The 25,682-nt window shown below is 46.9% G+C and overlaps 1 protein-coding gene across 2 annotated transcripts in view; it reads left to right on the forward strand.

The window, feature by feature from the left end:
• Positions 1-25,682, forward strand: part of SEMA3E (semaphorin 3E) — a 253,192-nt gene that overhangs the window by 115,565 nt on the left and 111,945 nt on the right. For both annotated transcript variants that reach the window (XM_075599557.1, XM_075599558.1), the window contains exons 3-4: positions 13,639-13,698; positions 14,452-14,571. In XM_075599557.1, coding sequence (XP_075455672.1) covers positions 13,639-13,698; positions 14,452-14,571 — 180 coding nt within the window. The remainder of the gene's footprint in view (positions 1-13,638; positions 13,699-14,451; positions 14,572-25,682) is intronic.

A 25,682-nucleotide genomic window follows, 5' to 3' on the forward strand; every position in this document is an offset into this window, starting at 1 on the left:
ATATAACACTTTCCAGAAACAATGTAGAAACATGACCACACGTGCCTTGGAGCACGTATCCTATTTTCACATGGGAGTTTACTAAATTAACCGGAACTGCTAGATTACTCACTGTTCTTAAGGTATAAGCTTTTGGAATAAATGACTGATTCATTGTTTGGTGTCGTGCAATCTTGGATGTAGAAATAAGTCTGCATTTGACAACCATGATTACATCAGTGAAAGCACTACTTTGTTCCACCTTAGATGTTTTTTTGCAATCATTTCATTCTCATATTGATTGTTTTGCTTAAGTTTTAAGTTGATGAAGTAACTAAAATATGTCTTCAATTTAATATTTAAATAATCTCCTGCTGAGTTCAAACCACTAAGGAATCACAATAAATCCTTTGCAGCTCACTTGCATGTTACAAAGATATTTCAGCTATAGAATAGGAACTGCAATGCAAAATAATTGAATTAGTTATGGATTTATGTAACTGTTACACTGCCCTAATGACCTACCTTGTCCTTGGGCTGTTGCATACTCGGCCTGGTCCCAGGCATGTGATCACTCAGAAGTGATTACATATCCAGGGAGTGGCATCGGCCCCTGGCACAGGTTGGGGGCTGTGTGTCAAGCTGTAAGTTCTTCACTTTTATTATTTATTGTACAGTATGACAATAGAAAGGTCAAATTTATGGTGTATCAAGGTATTTAGCTCCCTTGCATTAGTAAGCAGTTTGTTGGTGAAAAAAGTCAGTGCTGATCTGTCATTAGATATTTATATGCCTGTATTCCTAAGTTTTGCTATGCCACAAGACTCCTTTAAAAGAACAGGATGGATGGTGTATTGTGGCATTGCACTGTTTAGTAAATATGTTCCTATGTTTTAAGCCATATTTTTAATGTCCTTCCAGCACCGAGCTGACATAAACGTAACTCTATAAGAGATCTGTGTCAATTTTTTTTTTTTTTCTTATTCAGAACAATATATTACTGCATGTATTTTATATACAGTACACTGTATAAAACAAAACAATGACTGAAAGTATCCACACATACTGTAAGTCAAATGGGAATAAGGGAATATAACAAGTGAAAAATAGATAACAAAGTTAAATCAATCAAACTATTACATGGACTTGGAGCCTTTGAGCAATCCCCCATTCCCTGGTACCACTCCAGAGCATAAGCCCTCAAGAGAACAGAGTAGCAAGATTGCAGGTAAAATTGGAGGTAAAATTAGCTTTAATGATTGATTGTTATATCAAATAGACCCCCCACCCTGTCAGCGTGCCCTTAACCAGATATCAGGCCCCACGAAGCCCAAACATGGCCTGCCTCTATCGCCAAGTGCGCCAAGCACATTCATCCTTGAAACACCCAAAGACCACCAAGAGTAAGCCACCAGAACCTAATGCCCAGCAGATACTGTTCCCCTTCACACTTAGATCCAGCCTCAAGACACACATTAATCAGAGCCCCGGCTGGCAAGATATCACCAGCATAACATTCTCCAAAGCTGAACCGATAAAACGGAAAGCCTCAATTTTCCTTTTCACTCTTTATTCAACTCTTTTTCTAAATATAATTTATCTATTATTATTTGACTTATTTTCCCTCATTTTTTATTATATCAAAAACATAAAATAGCATTAAATGATAACAATCAGTGAATAAGGGAGGGAGGGCAGTGCTGCTTCTACCTGGTCAAGGGATCTGAGGAGGTCCCCTAGCCCCTCAATCATTGCCCTCTATTTAAAAGGCTTCTGGGAGGATAGAACTTAAAACAGGTTGTTTTTAATAGACCTTGAGACATATTAATCATACTGTGATGGCATAATACCGAAAGCTACCGTGGTGAAGGTCTTTTCTCCAAAGTATCTATTTCACTATTCAGTAGCGTTTGTTTAACCTCTCACTGTATGCATAGCATCTTACTGATCAGTGCTTTTAAATCATCAATGATGTTATGACAGGTATAAAAGGTAGAGATGGGCAAATCTGTTGAAATTCAGTTTGTGAGGTTGCCAGGATGGGCAATTTTCCCCCCATTTTTTTTTTACTTGCCAACTTTCGCCTCTTAGTGACAGTTCTTCATACAAACTTCTGCTAATTTGAGCATTTTTGAGAATTCAAATGTTTAAAAAAAAACAAATACTGAAAGTTTTAAGAAATTCACGAATATTCAAATGTGTGCAAAAAAATGCCATTTTGGAAGCGAGCTCCTATTTTGGCAACATTTTTTGTCAATCTATTAAAAAGGCCACAAATGTTTTATGCACAGGCAACAACAGGGCAGTCACCATAATGATTGTTATGAAATATTATAAAATATTACAACAGTGGTGCAAAGCACACTTCCTTGTTTCATCTCTACAGTTAAAACACTAACTACCAATGGAGAGAACATCAAAAACCACTGACACTACAATAAACTGAGAATAAAGGAAAGTTGTGCTCCATTACTGTAGTTGGCCAATCAAAAATGTTAAATAAAATGGCATTTTAGATGGCATTAGTTGGCTATTCCAATAAGTGTAAAATTCAGACAATGATAAATCAAGTCAAGGTGTCTGACTGAGTTTGAAAAAGCAAATAGTGCAATACCTCTTTTCCTATATTCATGTTTTCATTTTATTTAAATTTCAACTAAATTCTTGCATGTTGTTTAACCATGGGTGTGCCAGGGCCCATTCTGTGCCAGGCACGTCATGTAAGGGCACTTGAAAGCGAACTTCATATAATGCCCATGATAACATCTTACCAACCATATTTTTATTGTTTTCCTAGCTGTTTTTTATTTTATTTTAATTTTTATTAAAAAAGGCCCGAAGCCTATAGTAGCCTAGAGTGTACATACTGTATGGCAACTTCTGCTCTTTATTCCCACTCTTTAGTCCCACCCTCTCCACTCTACCAGGCAGTTTAGAGCTGTTTTATATGCAGACTACAGAGAACCTTATCAGAAACAAATGTCTTATCTTAATCAGATAAGGTTTGTTGATGTCCCCTAATGTCACTAAGTGATAGGGGATTACACAATGTGGGTTTGTGGCTATTTTTTAGGAATATAATACCAATTTAGAAGGGATGCATAGAAAAAGCTGGAGGTGAAAACAAGCATTTTGTTGTGATGAAATCTTTAAAGTATGGAAAAGATAAACATGGTTAAGGGGTTGTCATTTTAAAAGTATTCTGATCCCCACAGAGTGGCTAGGTTTAATTTTAATTATTAACTTATTTTATAAGCCGACATACTTCTTCAACCTCCCATTAGAATTGTAAAAAATCACTGGTAAAGTATAATAGATGGAAATGAGCTGAACATATTAAGAATGATTTTTACCATCTTGTTATATTTTGACCTCTTCCTAAATAGTGAGCTCTCCAAACTCATGTTTAAGCTGCTGATTGCTTTGGGAATGCAACTCACACTCCAAGAAATTCTCCAGCCAGCAGTTTATTTTATGTGTAGAGATTATAGGACATTGACTTTGCCAGCAATAGTTCAAACCATTAACACTGTATTTATTGATAAAGAGTAAAATTTCTGTGATGGATATAGATGATTTGGGGAATTGACTTGGACCGATGCCACAGCTGGACTGAGCATTGAACTCTCTCTTCACCATTGAATAAAACAGGGAAAATGTTGTGTTAATTACAAAAAAATAGTTTCCGTTGACTACGACAATGCAAGAAAGTTTAATTATATTATTGACCAACACATAATTCCAAGGGCTGTTTCATTGTTGCATGCTAATCTTTCATACTGTATGTTGGAGAGGTTTTAAGACTTATTGTAAGCTTTGTGTGGTCACTCATCACAACTGAAAAGCCTTCATCAATGCAAGTAGTTGATCCTTAACTAGCCTTTTCGTACCCATTCTATTGTTGTGAGAATATCACCCATATTGTAGTGGTATTGGAAGATTATTATTTTTTTTTTTTTCCAATGGACAGATTTTTAAAACTAAAAACGTTTCCTAAATGTTATTTATACCTATTCATTTTCAAGTAATGTGAATATGGTACAGTAGATTAGTCTTCATTATTTGGAAATTGTTGTTTCTCCAGTAAGTAATTCTTTAAAAAATAAGCAACATTGCTTATAGTTTTCCCTAAAGTGATAAAATATATTTTTATTTAAAAAATATAATACATATTGTACATGCCTTTTTAAAAAAAAAAAAAGAGGAACATCTAATTATTCCAAAATAAAGCACCATATTTACTAAGCCTATTATTATCTTCAGCTACTTTATAGCCATTTTACCTCAACTGTTCTTTCTTAGGCTCCAACTTTCTATTATTTTGCTTTTGAACAGACGGTATATAAAGTTTTCATGCAGATCCCTTCTCCTATTCCTGTTGTTTTCATATCCTATTATTTGCTGATGGCTTATACTTGAATCTTTGGGGCCTATTCTAGTGGCTTTGATGTTATCACTGCCAAATCGAACGGTCTGGCACGACCCTACCTCACGGTCTGACATTTGTGTTATCGCGGTATTCAGAAAGATTTATCGCAAGTCAGAAACCGCTCAGGATAGCAGTGACCTTATCTCAGCCTTTTTCTAAGTCCTTCCTGTGCGATCTGCCTACAGTCTGTAAGAGCTGCATAGAGAGAGCTGCACAGAGAGAGCTGCATCTCCCTGCACAGCTCTTACAGGAGATCGCACTGTTTTTATTTGATTTTAATAACACAGTATTGAAGCAGGGGGTCACCCGAGCTGAACCGCATTACTTTCATCCTCGGGGACGCCCTGCTTCCCGAGTTAAAGGCCACTGGTATGGGGTGCCGGTATCTCCCTGCATTGTATTGTTTAAGTCTCCCGCGTCACGTGACGGGACATTTAAACTTTGCGGGGATACCGGCATCCCCATAACTGCTAAGGTAATGAAGGGGTTAACTCCTCCCACAACCCTCCCGGTAGGCCTAAACACCCACCACGGGCCAAATACCACCTTCACCCACCCCCTCTACCCCCAATAAGCCAGCACTGGTATTTAACCCCTTTATTACCTTAGAGATTAGCCGCTAAGTTAATGAAGCTGCCTGTAAATGTATTTGTATTACATAGGATTGAAGCAGGGGGTCTTCGGAGCTGATATTAATGCGGGTCAGCCCGGAGACTCCCGGCTTCAATCCGATGTAGGAAAAATAATTATTTTTGAAGTGAAACTTCTTTAGTGGCACCTCATTCGTGATGGGACAAAAATGGATTGTGGGGAGAGAAAATGAAACGGATGTGACGTCACAGTGCTGGCAGTTGAGGCCGGCTGAGTTCTGGCAAATCACATGCGGCGGCGGCGATAGCCACCGGCGCCGCTCCTAACCGTTTCGTTTCAGCTCCTAATCGTCTTTGTTCCCCCCCACACGGCCGCTTACACACTCCCACCCGCTCAACATTTACTCGCTGCCGCAGCTCCTAACAAGCGCCGCTCCCCCTTAAAATGTAATCGCCGCCGCCACTCCTCAGAGACCCGGTGCCGGACCGCAGCCCGAGGAGATACAGCCACTTCTAACTGCCGCCGTTCCCCGCCCATTGATATGCTGCGCATGCCCGGTAGTCATGGCGACGCTCAAGACGCCATGACTCTCCTCACAGGGACACTGAAGCCCACACTGCTCCCCGGGGCCCTATGCAGGCTCTGATCTCCTGCGGCCTCTCCTCCCGGTGCATGCCCCGGCCGAGGCATAGAACTGCTCCTGCTCCGGTAACGGGGGGGGGGAGGAGGGGGGTGATGAGTGCGCTGCGTCCCCCATGTCCCCCACAGCACCATCACAAGCCTCCGAGTCGGCTCCAGCTGACGATGACGCGCTTCTCCCTCTCCCCCCTTCGACACTGCCTCCCTCCCCCCGCCAACACTGCCTCCATCTCCTCTGTGCCGCGATCTGGTAGGAAGGGGGGGGGCTGCTGAAAGGGTCTGGGGGCAGGAAAAGGGTGCTGCAGGGAAAGGATAAGGGTGCTGAGGGGAGGACAAGTGTGCTGGGGAGAGTCAGGAGAGAGGGGGGCAGGACACACACACTGACACACACACTGACACACACACACACACACTGACACACACTGACTGATACACATACACACGCACGCACACTCTGACACACGCACACTGACTGACACACATACACTCACTGACTGACACACATACACACACTGACCGACACAGAGAGACATTCACACAACACAGAGACAGAGACATACACTGACAGACACACATGCACACACTGACTGACACACATGCACACACTGACTGACACACATGCACACACTGACTGACACACATGCACACACTGACTGACACACATGCTCTCTGACTGACACACATACATACTCTCTGACTGACACACATACATACTCTCTGACTGACACACATACATACTCTCTGACTGACACACATACATACTCACTGACTGACACACATACATACTATCTAACTGACACATACACTGACTGACACATGTGTGCCGAGCACGCGCGTTATAAGTCAATTTCTGTGACAAAAGTCAAAGAAGTTTCACTTACTATGCGCGTGCACAGCACACACAGCTTTTTTTTTCTTCTGAGTCACATCGCAGATCACATCTTGCCACCCTCGAGGTGGCAAGATTAGAAACTGCAAGTTGCAGCCGCAATGTGAATCTCGGAGCTACTACGATGTCTTGATATTTAAAAAAAAAATGCGTGGTTCGTCTGTGCAGGCCGCTACCGATTGGAAAGAAGCACTTCTAGCATGGGTTTGGCATTTATTGAAGCTTTCTGAATAGCTACACTTGCAAACTCATTCGAAAAGTGCCCAAAATGCTCTATATCGAAACTCCTAGAATAAGCCCCTTTCTCTTCCCTGTGTTCATTTCTGTCCGTCCACATCCATACACAATGTCAAATAATTCACTAACACTGTTTCTATTCAAATGTTGGCATCTGATTCTGAAGGCCTGTTTATGGCTTTTGGACTCTATAAAAAATAAAGCCGTATATGCTACATAAAATAATATGATATTGAAGAGCAAAGTATAATGTTCCCTTGTTTCTGGTTTATAACACTAGTAGGATTTGGCCCACCTGAGAATTGGAATTTAAATGGCCTCTTTGTACTGTTAGATATTTTTACAACCAGGGATTTGCCATCCCCGTACTCTGTGATCCTGATAAGTAAAAATTGAGGAAAAACATGAGCTATTATATATAGTTTTTCATGGTTTGCTGATTCTAACGAATCATTCATTTGAAGTGATTCTGCTAAAACATGTAAGTGGTGTTAACACAGTCTTTGCCATTGCATGTGTAACGGTGTTTCTGGCCCGGCCTGACCCACCCAATCTCACATTGGCCCCTGTGGTCTAACCGGACCCCATTACAGTGTGAATATGCCTGATGGTGCACCTGCTGGCTACAGGACTCCTGAGTCTCCCGCATGATGGTGTGTGGGGAGAACCCGTCAGACAGGCAGCTGAGGTAGTGTGCTGAGTCTCACCTAGTTCCAGTGCAGCGCCTCCACCTCACCAGGGTCCCTGCGTGCGCAAGGGGATGATCCTGGCGAGGAACTCCTCCGTGGTGCTCCTCTCTGTACACTCATTCCAGATAGATACACGAGAGGGTTTCTGGCTGAACTCATCTTTATTGACACGGCAGGGCAACTGCCCTCCACAAGGAGTATCTTCAGCCGCTCATCTCGCCAGTGCTCCCTTTAGTTAGGTATGTCACCCAGATCAGGGATTCACTTATTCCCGCAGGAATCACTGTCCTGTGCCAGGTCCCTGGACACAGCCTCCCATGGAGTTACTATAACATAACTGACACTCTGATAGAACTTTAACTCCTTCCTCAGCTCTGACAAGAGCTGGAACTCCTTCCTCAGCAGAACAACTACTAACTAGACAGCAACTTTCCAGCAACTAACTTTGCAACACAGTGCTGTGCCTTATGTAAGCTTCTGAGGCTGACACATTTCTGACATCACTAACCATGGAGTCAGAGCATGTGACCAGTCCCAGCCATACACAGAGCACCCCACCAGGGTGTGAGGGAAAACCTCCATGATTACTGCTGGCATGCCCACACTTACCAGGCCTTACTGCCAACAGGAGAGATGACTGTAGGCATTTTACATGACCGCTACATTCTCCCCCTGGTGAATCCCATCGTCCTCGCTGGGACCTAAATTTGTATACCTCTTTCCAGGAAGCACTGTAACGGAAAACATAATTAACATCACACAAATTTCCTCATAATACAGTACATATGAATACAGTCATCCGCCAAGCCCGCCCCGACCAGCAGCCACGAACCCGCGTAATGTCTCAGTACCCCCTTAATAATAGTGATCTGGGTCAGGTTTCCTCACTTCCCGGTTACCCATATCCAGGACCGTAACATAATAATGCCTAGGTGATCCTCTCTCTGGCACATAGGTCACCCTATGTTTGTGAACATTTCTCCCTATGCTCCACACTCGCATCAGGGTGTCTATTCTTTCTTCCGCCTTTTTACCTACAATGTCGCTCCCCCTATTGGCTAAATACAGCTCTATAGTTTCTTGGAGCCACGTTTCCCTATTGTCCTCAATTTCATCCATCAGGGGCTCCGGAACATAGGGATACTCCAACCCATGGGATTTTTTATATTTGACTATTATAGCCCTCTCCGCCCTACTGACCCTGGTCAGATCAGCATTACCTGCCCTCCCAGGTAACACCCATGATAGGGGCTCATCAGAATCTACTGGGTCTGACAGAGTGTCAGGACCCATGGGCGCTATGTCTCTACGCTCCAGCTGGAACCACCTCTCCTGTAATTCCCTGTCCCTCTGCTCGGGTGTAAACTCCCCCTCTCTCCACCAGAAATCTACCACGTCCTCCCGCCGGATGAGGAACCGAGTACGGTCCATCCACGCGGAGTACCCCTCAAATAGTGGAGCCCACCACCGGGTCTCCTTAAAGGGATTAGGCCCTGGTTCCCGGTCGTCATCAAATGAAAATACCCCTGACGACCTTGTAGATCGCGAGTTGAACCACCTCGAGGACCCCGGAGCCTTTACTGCCGGTTGGGGTGCTGTATCCGCCACCCTCAATTCCCCTCCTCCCCGTGAATCACCTTCCGTAGCTCCACTGAGCTGCCTCTCCCCAGTCCGTTTTTCCTCCCCCCCCAAAGGTATGTCCACAAGTTCCAAGCTGGGCGGTGAACCCGGTGACCGTGTGATAGGGGTAGGGGCATTAGCTAGGGCATGGGGTTGGGTATAGGGGCAGGGAACGGGACCCCACGGGGTTACGACCCGCTCCTGGCTGTCCATAGACTGGTCCAAGGATGATGTCTCACCCTCCTCAGTCCTGAGATCGTCTCTCCGATTTCTGGGCAATACGAGCGGTCGGGGACCTTCCCCCAATCGCCGAAGCGTCGCTGTTTCCCCTTCCTGGGTTCCGCCGTCGCCACCGGAAGTGACGTCCTCCCCGGAACCGGAAGCGTCGCCATCTCGCGTTGGACCCCCATGCGGGATCTCTTCTCCCACGACATCCGGTTGCTCCGCCGTCGCCACCGGAAGTGATGCCGTCCCTCCACGTGCGCGTTGGGCCTGGCGCGGCCCTTCCAGCGCTTCGCCGTCTGTTGTGACCAGGTAAGAGATAGGGCTTTTTGGCTTACCCATCCGCAGGGGTGTAGGCGTCTCTCTCCCATCTCCGCCAGGTCCGGGGATGGCGGGACTCCGTCGGTCGGATCGCCGATCTGCGGGGGACGTCCGGTCACTCACCCCACGGGGCGTCGTTCTCCCCGTCTGTCTTTTCCGCTCCGTTCTTGCTACCGCCAGCTCACGGAGGTCCTCATCAGAGTAGTCCCCTCGCCCCGACCTAGGGGTCTCGGGGCGGGGTGAAAGTCTCTTTGCCCCTGTCGCGGGGTTTAATCCAGCCGCCTCAATGGCCAGTGACCCAGCCGACTTGACCGGCTCCAGTCCCCTGTCTCCGGGACTCGCGCGGTTCATCCACAGCGCGCCCGGGGACTCAGCAGAGCGCCGTGTCACATCCACCGGGGGGGTCAGCAGGCTGTATTGGGACGAATGTGGGCATAGGCCACAGATACAAAGTCCCGCAATGAGGGCAACGTGCCATCGTATTCACAGTACCTCCGGGCAGCCCGCATTGTAGGCAGAGCCCGACCACCGTCTCTGTATTGGCCACCCTCACCACCAGCACCCCGCCGGGCACTGAGTAGGGCTGGGTGGAGACCATAGTGCCCACAGTGGAGGAGCAGGCCATTCTTGGTACAGGAGTCACTTCCTGTACAGGTCTCTCCTTCTCTGTGGTTCCTCGCAACTGACTGGTGGAAGTTGCTGGATCCGCCACTCCCTGCTTCGGCTCCTCCCTTCTCTGACAGAGTTGGAACCCGCCCCCAGGGGTTGCAATAATGGGCGGGTCCCACAGGGGAATATCATGCCCCTTAATTAAGGCCGCACCTCTCTCAGTCCTGGTGGGCGCGGTCTGCGTTTTCGCGCCAGTCTCCTCCCCAGAGCTGGAGTCCTTTCCCGCGGCTAGTTCCCGCCTTCTCCTTGCAGCAGCTTTTTGCACAAGGTACCTTTGCTTGCAAATCACCTCCACGGCCGGAACTACTTTTTGTAGTGGCGCCGTCTGGATATCAGTCCCTGGGCCCAGTGGGTGCATCCCCACAGGCCATAATTGAAAGTCACTCCCCCTGGTAGAAATCAGGGGAGGGTCCCATAGACTCAACGGTTGACTCAGCACAGGGGCTGAATTAGTCACTGTCCATCCCGGCGCAGCCATAGCTTTCGCGCCATGCCCCCCTTCAGGGCGGGGCTCTGCTGTTCGCGCCATTCCCGGCCAGCTCTGTGCAAGTCCTGCAGCAGCCATTTTTTCTGTAACTGTCCCATGCGGTTTCCCTAGCAAGCGGGAACCGCCATTTTGGTTGACTTTTGAGCCCAAAAAGTCCATCTGTTTGCTCTCCTCACGGGGTTCTCCCCCAATTATAACAATTTCTTCACACTCTTCAAAGGTGGCCCCTCGCTGTCCCATACAGGATAGAAACGGGGCAGCCATAGCCTTCGCTCCGCTCCAGAGCAGCCTGGTCAATGACAACTCGGCGACAGTCTGCTCTTCAGTGGGTTGCACGCCACGGGTGCCCTCCCCATCAGCCTCTGTCCGCCATTTTACGTTCTCCGCGCCACGCGGCTCCTCCACTCTCTCATAACAGTTGTCGTACATGAGGCTCCACTCTGCGGGGCAGCCACCACACCGGTACAATAAAGATTAGCTCAGATGCACCACCACATGTGTACCTTATCTAGGTGTGACCCAGTGTTGCACTACCTCAGGCTAGGCTCACTCTCTCAGTGTCTGCTGTGACTCCTTCCTCCCAGTCTGTGCTCCCTACGGTGAGTGTCTGGAATGGCTAGGTACTCTGGCTGGCTCTGCCATGCAGTACTTGGGGCGTCTACCTGTCTTGGTCAGCCTAGCGCAGACCCTCTCCAGGACTCCTGACCAAGTTAACAGGCTGTCCCTTCTGGCATCCTACCAACTAGCACTGCCTCAAGGTGACTCGGTCAGCTATAGCCCGCTCCAGACCCCTCACTCCCTTCAGGCCCCTAGGTTGTCCCTGCGAACTGACAATATCCCGTCAGCCCCCTGACCACCCCTAGGTCCGTCCCTACGCAGCAAAAAGTGGCAGCAGACACTCTCCCTGTTTCCCAGTGACCTAGCTAAAAGCCTGTCCTGTTGACGGATCTGATCTCAGCAGCTCGCCTCCAAATGTAACGGTGTTTCTGGCCCGGCCTGACCCACCCAATCTCACATTGGCCCCTGTGGTCTAACCGGACCCCATTACAGTGAGAATATGCCTGATGGTGCACCTGCTGGCTACAGGACTCCTGAGTCTCCCGCATGATGGTGTGTGGGGAGAACCCGTCAGACAGGCAGCTGAGGTAGTGTGCTGAGTCTCACCTAGTTCCAGTGCAGCGCCTCCACCTCACCAGGGTCCCTGCGTGCGCAAGGGGATGATCCTGGCGAGGAACTCCTCCGTGGTGCTCCTCTCTGTACACTCATTCCAGATAGATACACGAGAGGGTTTCTGGCTGAACTCATCTTTATTGACACGGCAGGGCAACTGCCCTCCACAAGGAGTATCTTCAGCCGCTCATCTCGCCAGTGCTCCCTTTAGTTAGGTATGTCACCCAGATCAGGGATTCACTTATTCCCGCAGGAATCATTGTCCTGTGCCAGGTCCCTGGACACAGCCTCCCATGGAGTTACTATAACATAACTGACACTCTGATAGAACTTTAACTCCTTCCTCAGCTCTGACAAGAGCTGGAACTCCTTCCTCAGCAGAACAACTACTAACTAGACAGCAACTTTCCAGCAACTAACTTTGCAACACAGTGCTGTGCCTTATGTAAGCTTCTGAGGCTGACACATCTCTGACATCACTAACCATGGAGTCAGAGCATGTGACCAGTCCCAGCCATACACAGAGCACCCCACCAGGGTGTGAGGGAAAACCTCCATGATTACTGCTGGCATGCCCACACTTACCAGGCCTTACTGCCAACAGGAGAGATGACTGTAGGCATTTTACATGACCGCTACACATGGATAGAATAACATGTGTTTTTTTCCATACATCTTTATTAACATTCTCATGCACAGATTTATTCATTTATTTTTTTAAAGCTTCATATGTAACTGGAATTTTTGAACAATTATCAAGGAACAGGTAATTCTAGAAATCCTAACCACATTGACTGTGGGCTGTGTGCTAAGCCTTATGATGAATGACTCTGGCATCATGCCTTTACCACTCTAGGTGTGGTTTCTGTTCTTCCATATTGTGGCTTGCCCGCAAGCTATGTAGAAATGTATGCAGTATAAACAACATCACTGTGACTGTTTCTGTTGAAACAACTTCAATAATTATTTTCTCACTTCAGTGTTGACCCCTTTCATCATGTTAATCATAGGAAAGATAAACAACACGTCAACGATTACATATATAAAGGGATACATTAAATAGAAACTCTACTTGTGGTGCATTTGCATGTCTCAGACTGGTCTGCAACCCTGTCTTTCCCCATTATCGCTTAGCAAACAGTGCTTCCACTGCAGCCAGGGATTCTGGGTAATGGATAAGAAGTACACTGCGCTCATTTGCATGTCATTTCCCAGAATCCCTGGCTGCAGTGGAAGCACTGCTTGCTTAGTGATAATGGGGAAAGACAGGGTTGCAGACCTCTCTGAGACATGCAAATGCACCAAAAGTGGTATTTTTATTTACTGTACGGTGGAGTTTTTTGTCACTTTTTTCCACCCACCGTCTCTTTAATATATAAAGGGGATCATTTCAGAATTAACTCTTGCACATCCTTTATAAGTATATTCATGGTACTGTTTCTCAATAGCCATAAAACAAATCTGCTGAAATATATTTTGCTTCTTACAGATATGCCGTATAACAAAAATTACTTGTTTCTAATGGAAAATCAGTATTATTTCTCTGTATATTGTAGGGTACATGTAGCTTGAATAGTATATGGAGGAAACAAATTGTATGTACTGTTAAGATTTTTGGTTGCATTTTATCTTGCATATAATATTGTAAGATGGAGCATATTATCATTTGACGAATTTACCTGTTTCTTCCATTTAGATACACTGGCCAAGTACAGACCAGCAAGTTGATGACTGCTACAGGAAAGGAAGAACACGTGTAAGCATTATCTTTCCATTTTTCATAACAACATAACATACAGTAATCATTTCATAACTTCATATGTAATCAATAGAAGTGATGATATATATATATATATATATATATATATATATATATATATATATATATATATATATATATTATATATATTAATTTGTTCAAGTGATATATATTTAAATGACTGACTAAGGGTTACATTTTACAGACCCCAAAGTAGCCGTTCTCTCTCCTTGTCATCTTAGCCATTCCCTTTCTCCCTACATTCCCTAAACACTGCCCCGACTGTTACCATTTACCTCAACTGCTCCCTCAACTTCCATTAACCTAATTGCTTCTTTAACTGCCATGAACCAATACTGGTGATATTACTGGTATTGCTTCCTGATTTTTAGAGGAGATTTAAAAGGCTATCCAGTAGGAAGCCACAACCGATAATGTTGCTAGCTCCCTATTATCTTGGGATATGGCAGCCATTTTGTTATCCCTGAGGAAGATTTGAACCCAGTAACTTCACTTGTAAGTATCTTGGGAACCCCATGGCTGAATATAGTTGCATTTGTCTTAAGGGACCTCCACCCCATTCCCACTGTGTAAGACAAATGGAAGGGTTAAAAAAATGTATCGGAGGAACCCATCTTTGTGGGTATTCACATAATCTTTTCTTCCATACTTAATTGTTGTGTATGCATTGTATTACTTCCCAGTACATTTTTCTTATAGGTATATTATTTTGGTTTGCTTTATTTACAGGGTGAATGTGCAAATTTTGTCCGTGTGCTTCATCATTATAATAGAACCCATCTCTTGGCTTGTGGAACTGGAGCTTTTGATCCAGTTTGTGCCTTTATAAGAGTTGGACTCCGTTCACAGGTATGTAAGCTTTTTGTCTTGGCATCCTCTAAACAACTTGGCCGCAGTCTTAAATAGTTTTGGTCTGGGGGGGCTTATTCAATAAAGTGTGATGGTGTCAATTGAGCATTATTGCATGGAAAGTCCCATTGAATTGACTTTCTGAGTGGTAGTGGATAGGAACTAAGAGGCAATAGATGAAATGATGCCGATGTCATTTGTTTGTGTAAGGTAGGCATGGGAATCATGCATCCTTTAGCATCTGTGTATCAAGCTATTTTGCCCTTCATGTATTAGCATGTGACTTGGGGACTGACCATTTGGGTGTAAGGGAGCAATTAATTGATATATATATATATATATATATATATACAGTGTTCGACAATTATATACATTTACTCGCCCGGGGCGGGTAGATTTAACCCCCAGGCGAGTAAATATTGGCCCAAGCAGCACACGTGTGTTTTTTAAATTTCCCGCGCTCGCGCTGCTGCTTTTCCCGCGCTCGCGCTGGAGAAAAAAAAAAAAAAGCCGAAGGCGGGTTCATGTTGCTGGGGGAGATTACCCCGCCTCCGGCTCTCTGAGCAGTGGCCTCCCTTCTCAGCGCTTCTACTCCTCCCCCTTCCGGCAGCCAGGAGCTTCCATCCCTGTCTGCCTCAGGCCCCTGCAGGGCCATCTGTCACCCCTCCCATCGGGCCATCCGCCCCCCCCTCGCATCGGGCCATCCGCCCCCCCCTCGCATCGGGCCACCCGCCCTCCCTCGCACCGGGCCATCCGCCCCCCCCCCTCGCACCGGGCCATCCGCCCCCCCCTCGCACCGGGCCACACGCCCCCCCTCGCACCGGGCCATCCGCCCCCCCCCTCGCATCGGGCCATCCGCCACCCCCCCACCCTCACACCAATCTCTCCCGGCCTCCGTGACCCCCCCCTCACCCCACGCGGCGTCGGTGTGCCGCCTCTACGGACAGTCTGCCAATCTGTCAGCTGTTAAGGAAACCCCTGATGGCCAGCTCAGTTGTTAGCAGGGGAAATCCCCTAACTGGCTCTTCTCCCTGCTCTAAGCAGGGGAAATCCCCTAACGGTGCCTCTCCCTGCTCTAAGCAGGGGAAATCCCCTAACGGTGCCTCTCCCTGCTCTAAGCAGGGGAAATCCCCTAACGGTGCCTCTCCCTGCTCTAAGCTGGGGCAATACCCTACCGGAGCCTCTCCCTGTTCTAAGCAGGGGAAATCCCCTCACCGGAGCCTCTCCCTGCTCTAAGCAGGGGAAATCCCCTACCGGAGCCTCTCCCTGCTCTAAGCAGGGGAAATCCCCTACCGGCCCTTCTACATCTATCAGTGAATACTGCGGCGTCGGCGTCCCACTCTGGAGGGGGCGCGGCCCCTTGCAGAGGCCCTCTTGCCGTGCGGAGGCCCCCGCTGCCATGTGCGACCCCCTGCCTTACGGGTGAGTGTTTGTGTGTGTGAGTGACAGACTGTGATTGTGAGTTTGTCTGAGTGAGTGTGTCTGAGTGAGTGTGAGTGTGTCACCCTCTCTCCCTCTCCCTGTGTCACCCTCCCTCTCCCTGTGTCACCCTCCCTCTCCCTGTGTCACCCTCCCTCTCCCTGTGTCACCCTCCCTGTCCCTGTGTCACCCTCTCTCTCCCTGTGTCACCCTCTCTCCCTCTTGCTGTCACCCTCTCCCTGTGTCACCCTCCCTCTCCCTGTGTCACCCTCCCTCTCCCTGTGTCACCCTCCCTCTCCCTGTGTCACCCTCCCTCTCCCTGTGTCACCCTCCCTCTCCCTGTGTCACCCTCTCTCTCCCTGTGTCACCCTCTCTCCCTCTCGCTGTGTCACCCTCTCCCTGTATCACCCTCCCTCTCCCTGTGTCACCCACCATCTCCCTCTGTCACCCTCTCCCTGTGTCACCCACCCTCTCCCTGTGTCACCCACCCTCTCCCTGTGTCACCCACCCTCTCCCTGTGTCACCCACCCTCTCCCTGTGTCATCCTCCCCCCCTCCCTGTGTCACCCTCCCCCTCTCCCTGTGTCACCCTCCCCCTCTCCCTGTGTCACCCTCCCCCTCTCCCTGTGTCACCCTCCCCCTCTCCCTGTGTCACCCTCCCCCTCTCCCTGTGTCACCCTCCCCCTCTCCCTGTGTCACCCTCCCCCTCTCCCTGTGTCACCCTCCCCCTCTCCCTGTGTCACCCCCCTCCTCTCCCTGTGTCACCCTCCTCCTCTCCCTGTGTCACCCACCCTCTCCCTGTGTCACCCACCCTCTCCCTGTGTCACCCTCCCTCTCCCTGTGTCACCCTCCCTCTCCCTGTGTCACCCACCCTCTCCCTGTGTCACCCACCCTCTCCCTGTGTCACCCACCCTCTCCCTGTGTCACCCTCTCTCCCTCTCCCTGTGTCACCCACTCTCTCCCTGTGTCACCCACCATCTCCCTCTGTCACCCACCATCTCCCTCTGTCACCCACCATCTCCCTCTGTCACCCACCATCTCCCTCTGTCACCCACCATCTCCCTCTGTCACCCACCATCTCCCTCTGTCACCCACCATCTCCCTCTGTCACCCACCATCTCCCTCTGTCACCCACCATCTCCCTCTGTCACCCTCCCTCTCCCTCTGTCACCCTCCCTCTCCCTCTGTCACCCTCCCTCTCCCTGTGTCACCCTCCCTCTCCCTGTGTCACCCTCTCTCTCCCTGTGTCACCCTCCCTCTCCCCGTGTCACCCTCCCTCTCCCCGTGTCACCCTCCCTCTCCCTGTGTCACCCACCCTCTCCGTGTCACCCACCCTCTCCCTGTGTCACCCACCCTCTCCCTGTGTCACCCTCTCTCCCTCTCCCTGTGTCACCCTCTCCCTGTGTCACCCTCCCTCTCCCTGTGTCACCCACAATCTCCCTCTGTCACCCTCTCCCTGTGTCACCCACCCTCTCCCTGTGTCACCCACCCTCTCCCTGTGTCACCCACCCTCTCCCTGTGTCATCCTCCCCCCCTCCCTGTGTCACCCTCCCCCCCTCCCTGTGTCACCCTCCCCCTCTCCCTCTGTCACCCTCCCTCTCCCTCTGTCACCCTCCCTCTCCCTGTGTCACCCTCCCTCTCCCTGTGTCACCCTCTCTCTCCCTGTGTCACCCTCCCTCTCCCTGTGTCACCCTCCCTCTCCCTGTGTCACCCTCCCTCTCCCTGTGTCACCCTCCCTCTCCCTGTGTCACCCTCCCTCTCCCTGTGTCACCCTCCCTCTCCCTGTGTCACCCTCCCTCTCCCTGTGTCACCCACCCTCTCCCTGTGTCACCCACCCTCTCCCTGTGTCACCCACCCTCTCCCTGTGTCACCCTCCCCCTCTCCCTGTGTCACCCTCCCCCTCTCCCTGTGTCACCCTCCCCCTCTCCCTGTGTCACCCTCCCCCTCTCCCTGTGTCACCCTCCCCCTCTCCCTGTGTCACCCTCCCCCTCTCCCTGTGTCACCCTCCTCCTCTCCCTGTGTCACCCTCCCCCTCTCCCTGTGTCACCCTCCCCCTCTCCCTGTGTCACCCTCTCCCTGTGTCACCCTCCCCCTCTCCCTGTGTCACCCTCCCCCTCTCCCTGTGTCACCCTCCCCCTCTCCCTGTGTCACCCTCCCCTCTCCCTGTGTTGTTCTGACTAGGAATTTATTAAATGTATTTTATTTATATATTTTATTTTAAAGTGGGGTTGGGGGCGGGACTAGGGGCGGAGTTGGGGGCGGGACTAGGGGCGGAGTTGGGGGCGGGACTAGGTGGCGAGTAGATTTTTTGGTTGGGCGAGTAGATTTTTGGGTGATTTGTCGAACACTGTATATATATATATATATATATATATATATATATATATATATATATATATATATATATATATATATATATATATATATATTATAATAGGTTATAACAAATATTGTCTATGGGCGAGTCATTTTTTTTCTCTTTTCATGGTGTAATAAAAACCCCGACAAACTTGAGTTCCTGAAGCCTGTCTGTATAACAAGGTACATCATATGTAACCAACTTGACAAATGGTTTTCTTACGCTACGTTTGAGACAAATATAATCAAGGGAGCTTAAAACATAGATCACTGTGAATACCAACCAAACTTTATAACAAACATGTCCTTGTGCTAATCCCATAATCATTCTGAAATTAAATAAAAGCATTCTGTAATTAAGTAGAAACCAATTAAATACGGTGCTGATTTAAAAAAAAAAAAAGAGAAAGGTTTTCCCTTATCTTCATTTCTTATTTCAGAAAAGGTGTACACAATTGTGTGTTATCTTCCTGAATTGTGACCCATGGCTTTTCTTGATGCAATAGTCTCACATTTCTGGTAACACATGGAAACAATATGGAATAAAAGATAGATTTGTTGCAGATTTTAAGCTGAATTAAGTCCTTAGATGTTGTTGAACATTTTTTTCAAGACCACAACGTCTACTGTACACCCCACAAACCACTTTTACATTCTTTTATCATAAGTATAATATGTTATTGGAATAATAACCAGTACAGATGTAATATGGAAACAATTGTTTTTATTAAGGCAAGAAGAAATACAGACAAATAGGAGCATTTCTGCAGATATCTTGTAATGGAGGGGATATCATCATGATCCCTCATTTTAGGCCTTCACTTTTAAAGCAATATGTTTCTATTCACTAAAGACACATGGAAACTGCTGAATTGTCTGGGGATTTAGAATTATGCCTTTGGTGATACTTAACCCTTTGAGTGCCGGAGGGGCTGTGACATCCGCCACTCCATCACTTGGGATCACATGGGATCACTCGGTCACTGATCATGGAAAGGGAGGAGTCCTTCTTTCATTCCACGCCATTGTAGATCATGTCCTGTGCTCCACAGGATCGCAGGACACGATCTCTCCTAGAAAAATGTGCTAGCCTTTTATATGCCAGATGCCATCTCACTAGGGAGACAAGATTTGTCCTGCCAAAAACTGGGACAAATGTCACGCATGCACAGTCAGCACCTCGCTGACTGAGCATGCTCGGAGAGCATTGTGGAGGTAGAAACAGCCAAACATATTATCAGAGGAGTGCGCAAAGTGGGGGACGCAAGATTTTTCAGGGGGGGTGCAGCGGTTAGTGGCACTGCACCCATCCCCAAGGCATTTAAATGAAATGCCGGGGGATCGCGTGAGGCATTTGCAGTGTCTCCTACCTTGTCTTTGGCGACCCGTCGCCATGGCAACGCGGAGTAAAATAACGTAGTGGGGTCATGTGACGTGATGCGTCACCATGGCAACACGTGTCAAATGATGACACAGGGTTATGTGACGTCATGTGACCCCGCGTATCATTTGATGCCAGATCTTAGGTAAGGAGTGGGGGTGTGAGCACAAGGGCTGGCAGGCGGGGGGGGGGGGCACAGTGCACAAAGTTTGCACACCCCTGTTCTAGTAGATGTCATGCTCAAGATGTTATGTGGACATGGTGCGGCCATAGGTACATCTTATGGCAATGTGCATGAATTTCCATAAATTCAATGAAATTTAATAATAATGGTAGTATGTCATCTGCCATACCGCACCATAAATTCTGGCCATGACACCTTGTAGATTACTACATGGTACTGTAAGTTTGCCCCTTAACCTCATTATTAGGGGTACATTTTCTAAAGAGTGATATCCAATGTTAGTTAATAATGGCCAATTGTTTAATTATGGTCATAATTAAGTGTGAAAGGCTGTCATCCACTGAAGAATATACACGGCTGCCAACAGGGGGGGAAACCAGGGCAAGTGTCCTGAGCCTGGTGGCTCTGGGGGGTCCGGCCAGCTGGCAAATGCTGAAAGTTTAAGTGACTGGGTGGGAGAGACCCTAGGGGGGGAGAGTGACTGTAAGAGAAATTCCAGAGTGAGAGTGACTGAGTGGGGGAGGGGGGAGTAACTGGGGGGGGGGCAGAAGTACAGGGGGAAGAGTGATACGGAGAAAGAGTGGCTGGGGGAATAAATACATGGGGAGAGGGACTTGGAGGACAAAATACATGGGGAGAGTGACTGGGGACAAATACAAAGAGGAGAGTGATTGGGGGAAAAATACAAGTGGTGAGAATAAAAGGGGAGCGTGACGGGGATAAATAGAGGGGGGGAGAAATACAGGGGGCAGTTAAGGACAGAGAGTAAGTGAGGTGGTTGTAAGAGAAAGTGAGGGGGCAGAGTAGAAGAGAAAGAGAGGGGGGAAATACAGGGGGAAGAGTGACTGGGGATAGAAATACAGTATAGGAGGGAGAGTGACTGGGGAGAGATACTGGGGGAGGGTGACTGGCGGTACAAATACAGGGGGGAGTGTGGGTAGGGAGAAATTGACAGAGAGGGAGAGTGACGGGGAGAAATACAAGGGGAGGAGTGACTGGGGGGGTGAGTGACGGGGAGGTGAGAAATACAGGAGGGAGGGAGTTAACTTAGGGGGGTAAATTATAGGGGGAAAGAATGAAAAGGGTAAATACAAGGGGGAGAGTGACTGGGGGATAAATACGGGGGAGTTAGGGACAGAGAATGAGGGAGAGAAAGAGAAGGGAGTGTAAGAGAAAGCGAGTGGGGAAGAGTGTAAAAGGAAGAGACGGGGACTTGCATGGCCACCGATAGGAGATGGGGGGAGGGGGACACTCTAGTCCTGGGCCCCAGGGAAGCTTTTGGTGGCCCTGAATATACATTGAAGATATCAACATAGCACAGCTCTTATCTAACAAAAGGGTAAGTCATTGCAAAAAAAAAAAATCAGTTCTGTAAATCTTCCTTCATTCTTTTATTTTTCTAAGAAAATGAAACAGTGCATTAATGGTTATGTCTCATGTGTTGAATTGCCGCTGTAGGGCTTAAAGCATACCATGTTTCAAATTGGCAAGGGAACTTTGAAATATTGGTCTCTTGTACAGCTAAGATTACTTTTTTTTTCCATTTGTAATATATTCTCAACAGTCACGTATTGAGATCTGTCCCATTTCAAAACATGGATATATTATAACCTGTTAAAGGCATAGAGTATTACTTCACCAAGCTAATGGTATGTGAGATCATGTAAGTAAGAACATAGTTTAGCTGTCTAGCTAGTCTTCTGCTGTATTCTAATATGTGTGATTTGGGACACATTTACTACTAAAGTACTAAACAGTAAAAACATTGAAAGAACTGTCTGTGAGTAGGTTTTACTGGCTATGGACTTCTTTAACCCGACTATGCTGATAAGCTGTGTAATGCGACAGGCATATGCTCACAGGGGTCCCTGTTAAAATGGACATAAAGTAAAAGGTGACACTGTGTGCTCATTTATTAAACATGACATTTTGTACTATTCAGCTTTTTGTGCTTTCAAATAATTTGAATAAGTTAACTAAGTGAAATGTGTTTGAGGTAATATAATCTTTTTAAAAGGTTTATGAATAATTAGACAGACTGTAAATATTCAGTGATATAGTTCATTGGATTATAAAGTACCAAATAAACTACACTATCTATGTTTTATTATTATTTGAAAGACGCATTTCTCAATATTTTTTCTTTACATAATAGGGGTGGCCAAATTGCGTCCTAAAGAGCTGTACAGTGTGCCAGGTTTTAAGGATATTCCTGCTTGAGCACAGACGCCTCAATCACCCCCTGTGCTGAAGCAGGGATATCCTTGAAAACTGGCATGTTGGTGGCTCTTGTGGACTAAGTTTGACCACCCCTGATATATAACTTTGAGTAAAAAGTTTTTGTTTTTAAATCTTAGCCAATACGTAAATATCATCACTGTAAAAACATTATATTACTGCCCTTTTAATTTCGGTTTCACTGGGCGTCTAGCTTTTCTTATTATTATAAATTAAAAGACATAACACTAGTAGGAAAGGTAACACCCATTTATGTTCCTCTGTCCTAGAGTGACTGATCTGTAAAGTCACGAGGCATTGGCTTATTGTGCAGGATACAATTGTTTGTTGATTCCGTCACTGTTATCTTAAATGAAGAAACCTACCACTTAGCTTCTGTTTATTAGTTTTCCATAGTCTTTGAAAATGAAGATCATAGTTCATGAGAGAGAAAAAGCAGAAATTACTGCAGAAAAAAATACCATGTGTGAAGAAGTATGCAAAGGACTAAATACATATAGGAAATCATTAAGCTTATTCTGCCTCAGTGTAAATTACACATACAGCACAATCCAAGAGAGACAAACAAAAGCTAATTTCCATATTGGCAGCACACCAAATATGCCTTGAACAAAAATAGTGCTTGAGAAAGGGCTGAGTGCATCCCAAACTGTTGCTGTTAATCTTCTGTATGACACTTAGAACAATAAATGCATGACCATGATACAGCTGACTATCAAATAAGGTACAGAAGCATTGCAGGGTCTAAGCATTGCATCGTAGAGTGGGAATCATTAAGTGAATATGTAGTTAGACTTTAGTTGGACTACAGGTGGACTTGGAGTGGATCTTTCTGCAAATTCTTCTACACAAGGCAACAAACGGTGAGCTCATCAGATAACACTATTATCCCTTGCTTGTTAGCCTTCACAATTAACCCCACTGTATGCTTTATTTACTGCAGTCTCTCCCAACACTGGTCTGCACACAACTGTCTCTCCCACCCCCTACCCCCCCCCCCCCCAAATCCCTCTGCTATCTCTGAACAGACCCTAAGGTCACGGGCATGGTGAAGGGAAGAGCGCTGAGCAGCGCTGACGCTCATGCTCTCCTGCTCAAGCAGGAGCTTTTTCGTGCCCCTGCATGAGCATCAGCGAGCACGCTTGTGTGCCGGGTGGGAGGCAGGCGGGGCTTGTGGCGGAGCGGTAGGCGGGGCTAGCGCGCCAGGTCACGGCGCCGACATCACGGACTGCCATTGTCTTTTGGCAGTCACGTGACAGGCCCTGTGCTTCCCTCAGCGGGAAAACTTAATTTTCTCTGTTGGCTGAAATTCCACACGCCTCCGCACGCCTGTGGAAGCATGCGGAAGTGCCGTCTAAAGCCGTGCTGATAGGGATAATTTTTCCCCTCAGCGTGGCTCAGCATGGTCCTTTTGACCATGTCGAGGCCTTACACTGCCAAATCCAGCACACTTTCAGTGGCGAGTAAAAGGCACACATCTGCTGTGTACTCAATGCACACACTAACCAGCGTACCATAGCTTCATGCAAAGTTATCTACATTTGTGATAATGAACCTGCTACTTACCTCAACTCTCTATTTACTGTGGCCTCATGGAAATGTTACTATCTTTATTCATTGCAAACTCCTCCCTCCTGGCCACCCCCCAATATCATCATACACCCTGGATTACTCAAAGGCTTGCATTATCTACTGAATGTTGGTGGAGAACTCTGAAAAACAGTATATCAACCACAACTCACTCAAATTGCAAACATCACAAATTTACAACTTGCAAACAACTACTCAAATTTCTACTTATACTGCTACTATCTTTAACAGGTAATATTGAACTTAACCCAGTCTCTTCCCTTCCCATACCCCAGAGAATACAAACATGCATGGGGTGGTAGTGTTTTGTACACTGCATGATGATATTTTGCCCTAGCTGATTTTATTAGCTGCTCCGTTGTAGAGACTGTGGGTGAATACACAAGAAGTCATACTTTTCATTAGTTCTTTCACTCAACGATTTGGACACTTGCAGTCTCCAGTCGCAGTCTTGTGACATCACCAGGTGGCGCTGGAACAGCTGGACTGGTTTTCGGTTCCTGAGGTGTGTGTCCACTAGGCAAAGGCGGCTGCTTGTCAGTATTGATCCAGAGTTGGTGCGATTGGATCCTCCACGTGTTCAGGACGCTTGTACAACTTTTCCCTGTCGTGAGTAGGATTCTAATTTTAACCCTCTGGAAGTGAATCCCCATGTCAGTATTTCCCTTTGTGAAGGCATTTGTCTGTTTTATTTATATTAAATGTATTAGTCTTTCTAGCTATTCACTAGCCACGTGTGTTTGTTTATATATTGGTATTAATTGTAGTTTATTATTCATTGGTTATTTTTTAGTATTAGTATTCATTCATATTTATTTTATATCTATTTTCTACTATTTTGGTTATTATTGGTGTATTTATGTGTTTTTCATGTTGAATGATGTTTTACTGTGATATTCTTTATTTTTAATTTCCATGTGCTGTGAGACCACTTTCAAGAGACCCATTGGAGGTTTGCTACATCTTGCCATTGGACTATTTATGGTTGGAGTTTCTTTTATTTATTTTCTGGACACTTAGTTCACATAGTTTTTCTATGTTCACTTAGTAATATTAGGTGCCAAATTTCCTTTTTTTTTATATGGGCGTTTGTATCTGCCTATCCACCTTCAGTCGACTTTCTGCTACAGCACTGCATGTACAATACTGATTGTGCACAAGCCACCTGACACTGTTTAGGATATGATTCTGGACTAGTCATACCCAGACTGGCCCTGTACCCACATCACCAAGCGTACACTACACTCCAGGTGACAATAACACCCGTGTGTCTGTGGGTCTTTAAGCAACTCACTTAGACCTTAGGTACACTCTACTCTGCAGCTACTAAGTCTGCTATTGAGGGGAATATTTCACACTGTGCTGAGCAGGTGTGACTGTTTGGGCTCATACACCGAGTGTTCCTGCTTAGGCTGACCTCAGTCTATCACAGTAGCTTTCATTCACAGCGCTGAAAGGCCGGTGTTTACATCCATCTTACCACACTTGGCCACACACATCCAGGAGTTCGGATCACTACACATAGGGGGAGCTTTGTGCCTCACCCCCCTCCCCCTGTAGAATTCCTGGTCTCCTACCAGGGATCATGAGTGAACTCCTCCACCTTAGGGGTTACCGCACCCCAAAGTTACTAGGCAGGACATCTGAGCTCTACCCATAGTCTAGTACCACACAGTGGGAGCCATTAACCTACAGACGAGGGTGGTTTACTATACCAACATATAAATCCAATCAGGGTGTAAATCCTGGTTGGACAAGAAACCCACAATTGCACTCTATGAGGACAAACAATAGGTGGGACAGAAAAATGGTCCCAGGCTTATAGCCTATTGTGCCAAACGACACAAAACAAAAAAGCTTTATTAATACATAGCAGATGATTCCTCACGGGAAAAACGGAGCACAGCAAATGAAGATAAGGGGGCTAGACACTGATCAATAA

The sequence above is a fragment of the Ascaphus truei genome, chromosome 5 (assembly GCF_040206685.1).
Source record: "Ascaphus truei isolate aAscTru1 chromosome 5, aAscTru1.hap1, whole genome shotgun sequence".
Classification (NCBI taxonomy): domain Eukaryota; kingdom Metazoa; phylum Chordata; class Amphibia; order Anura; family Ascaphidae; genus Ascaphus; species Ascaphus truei.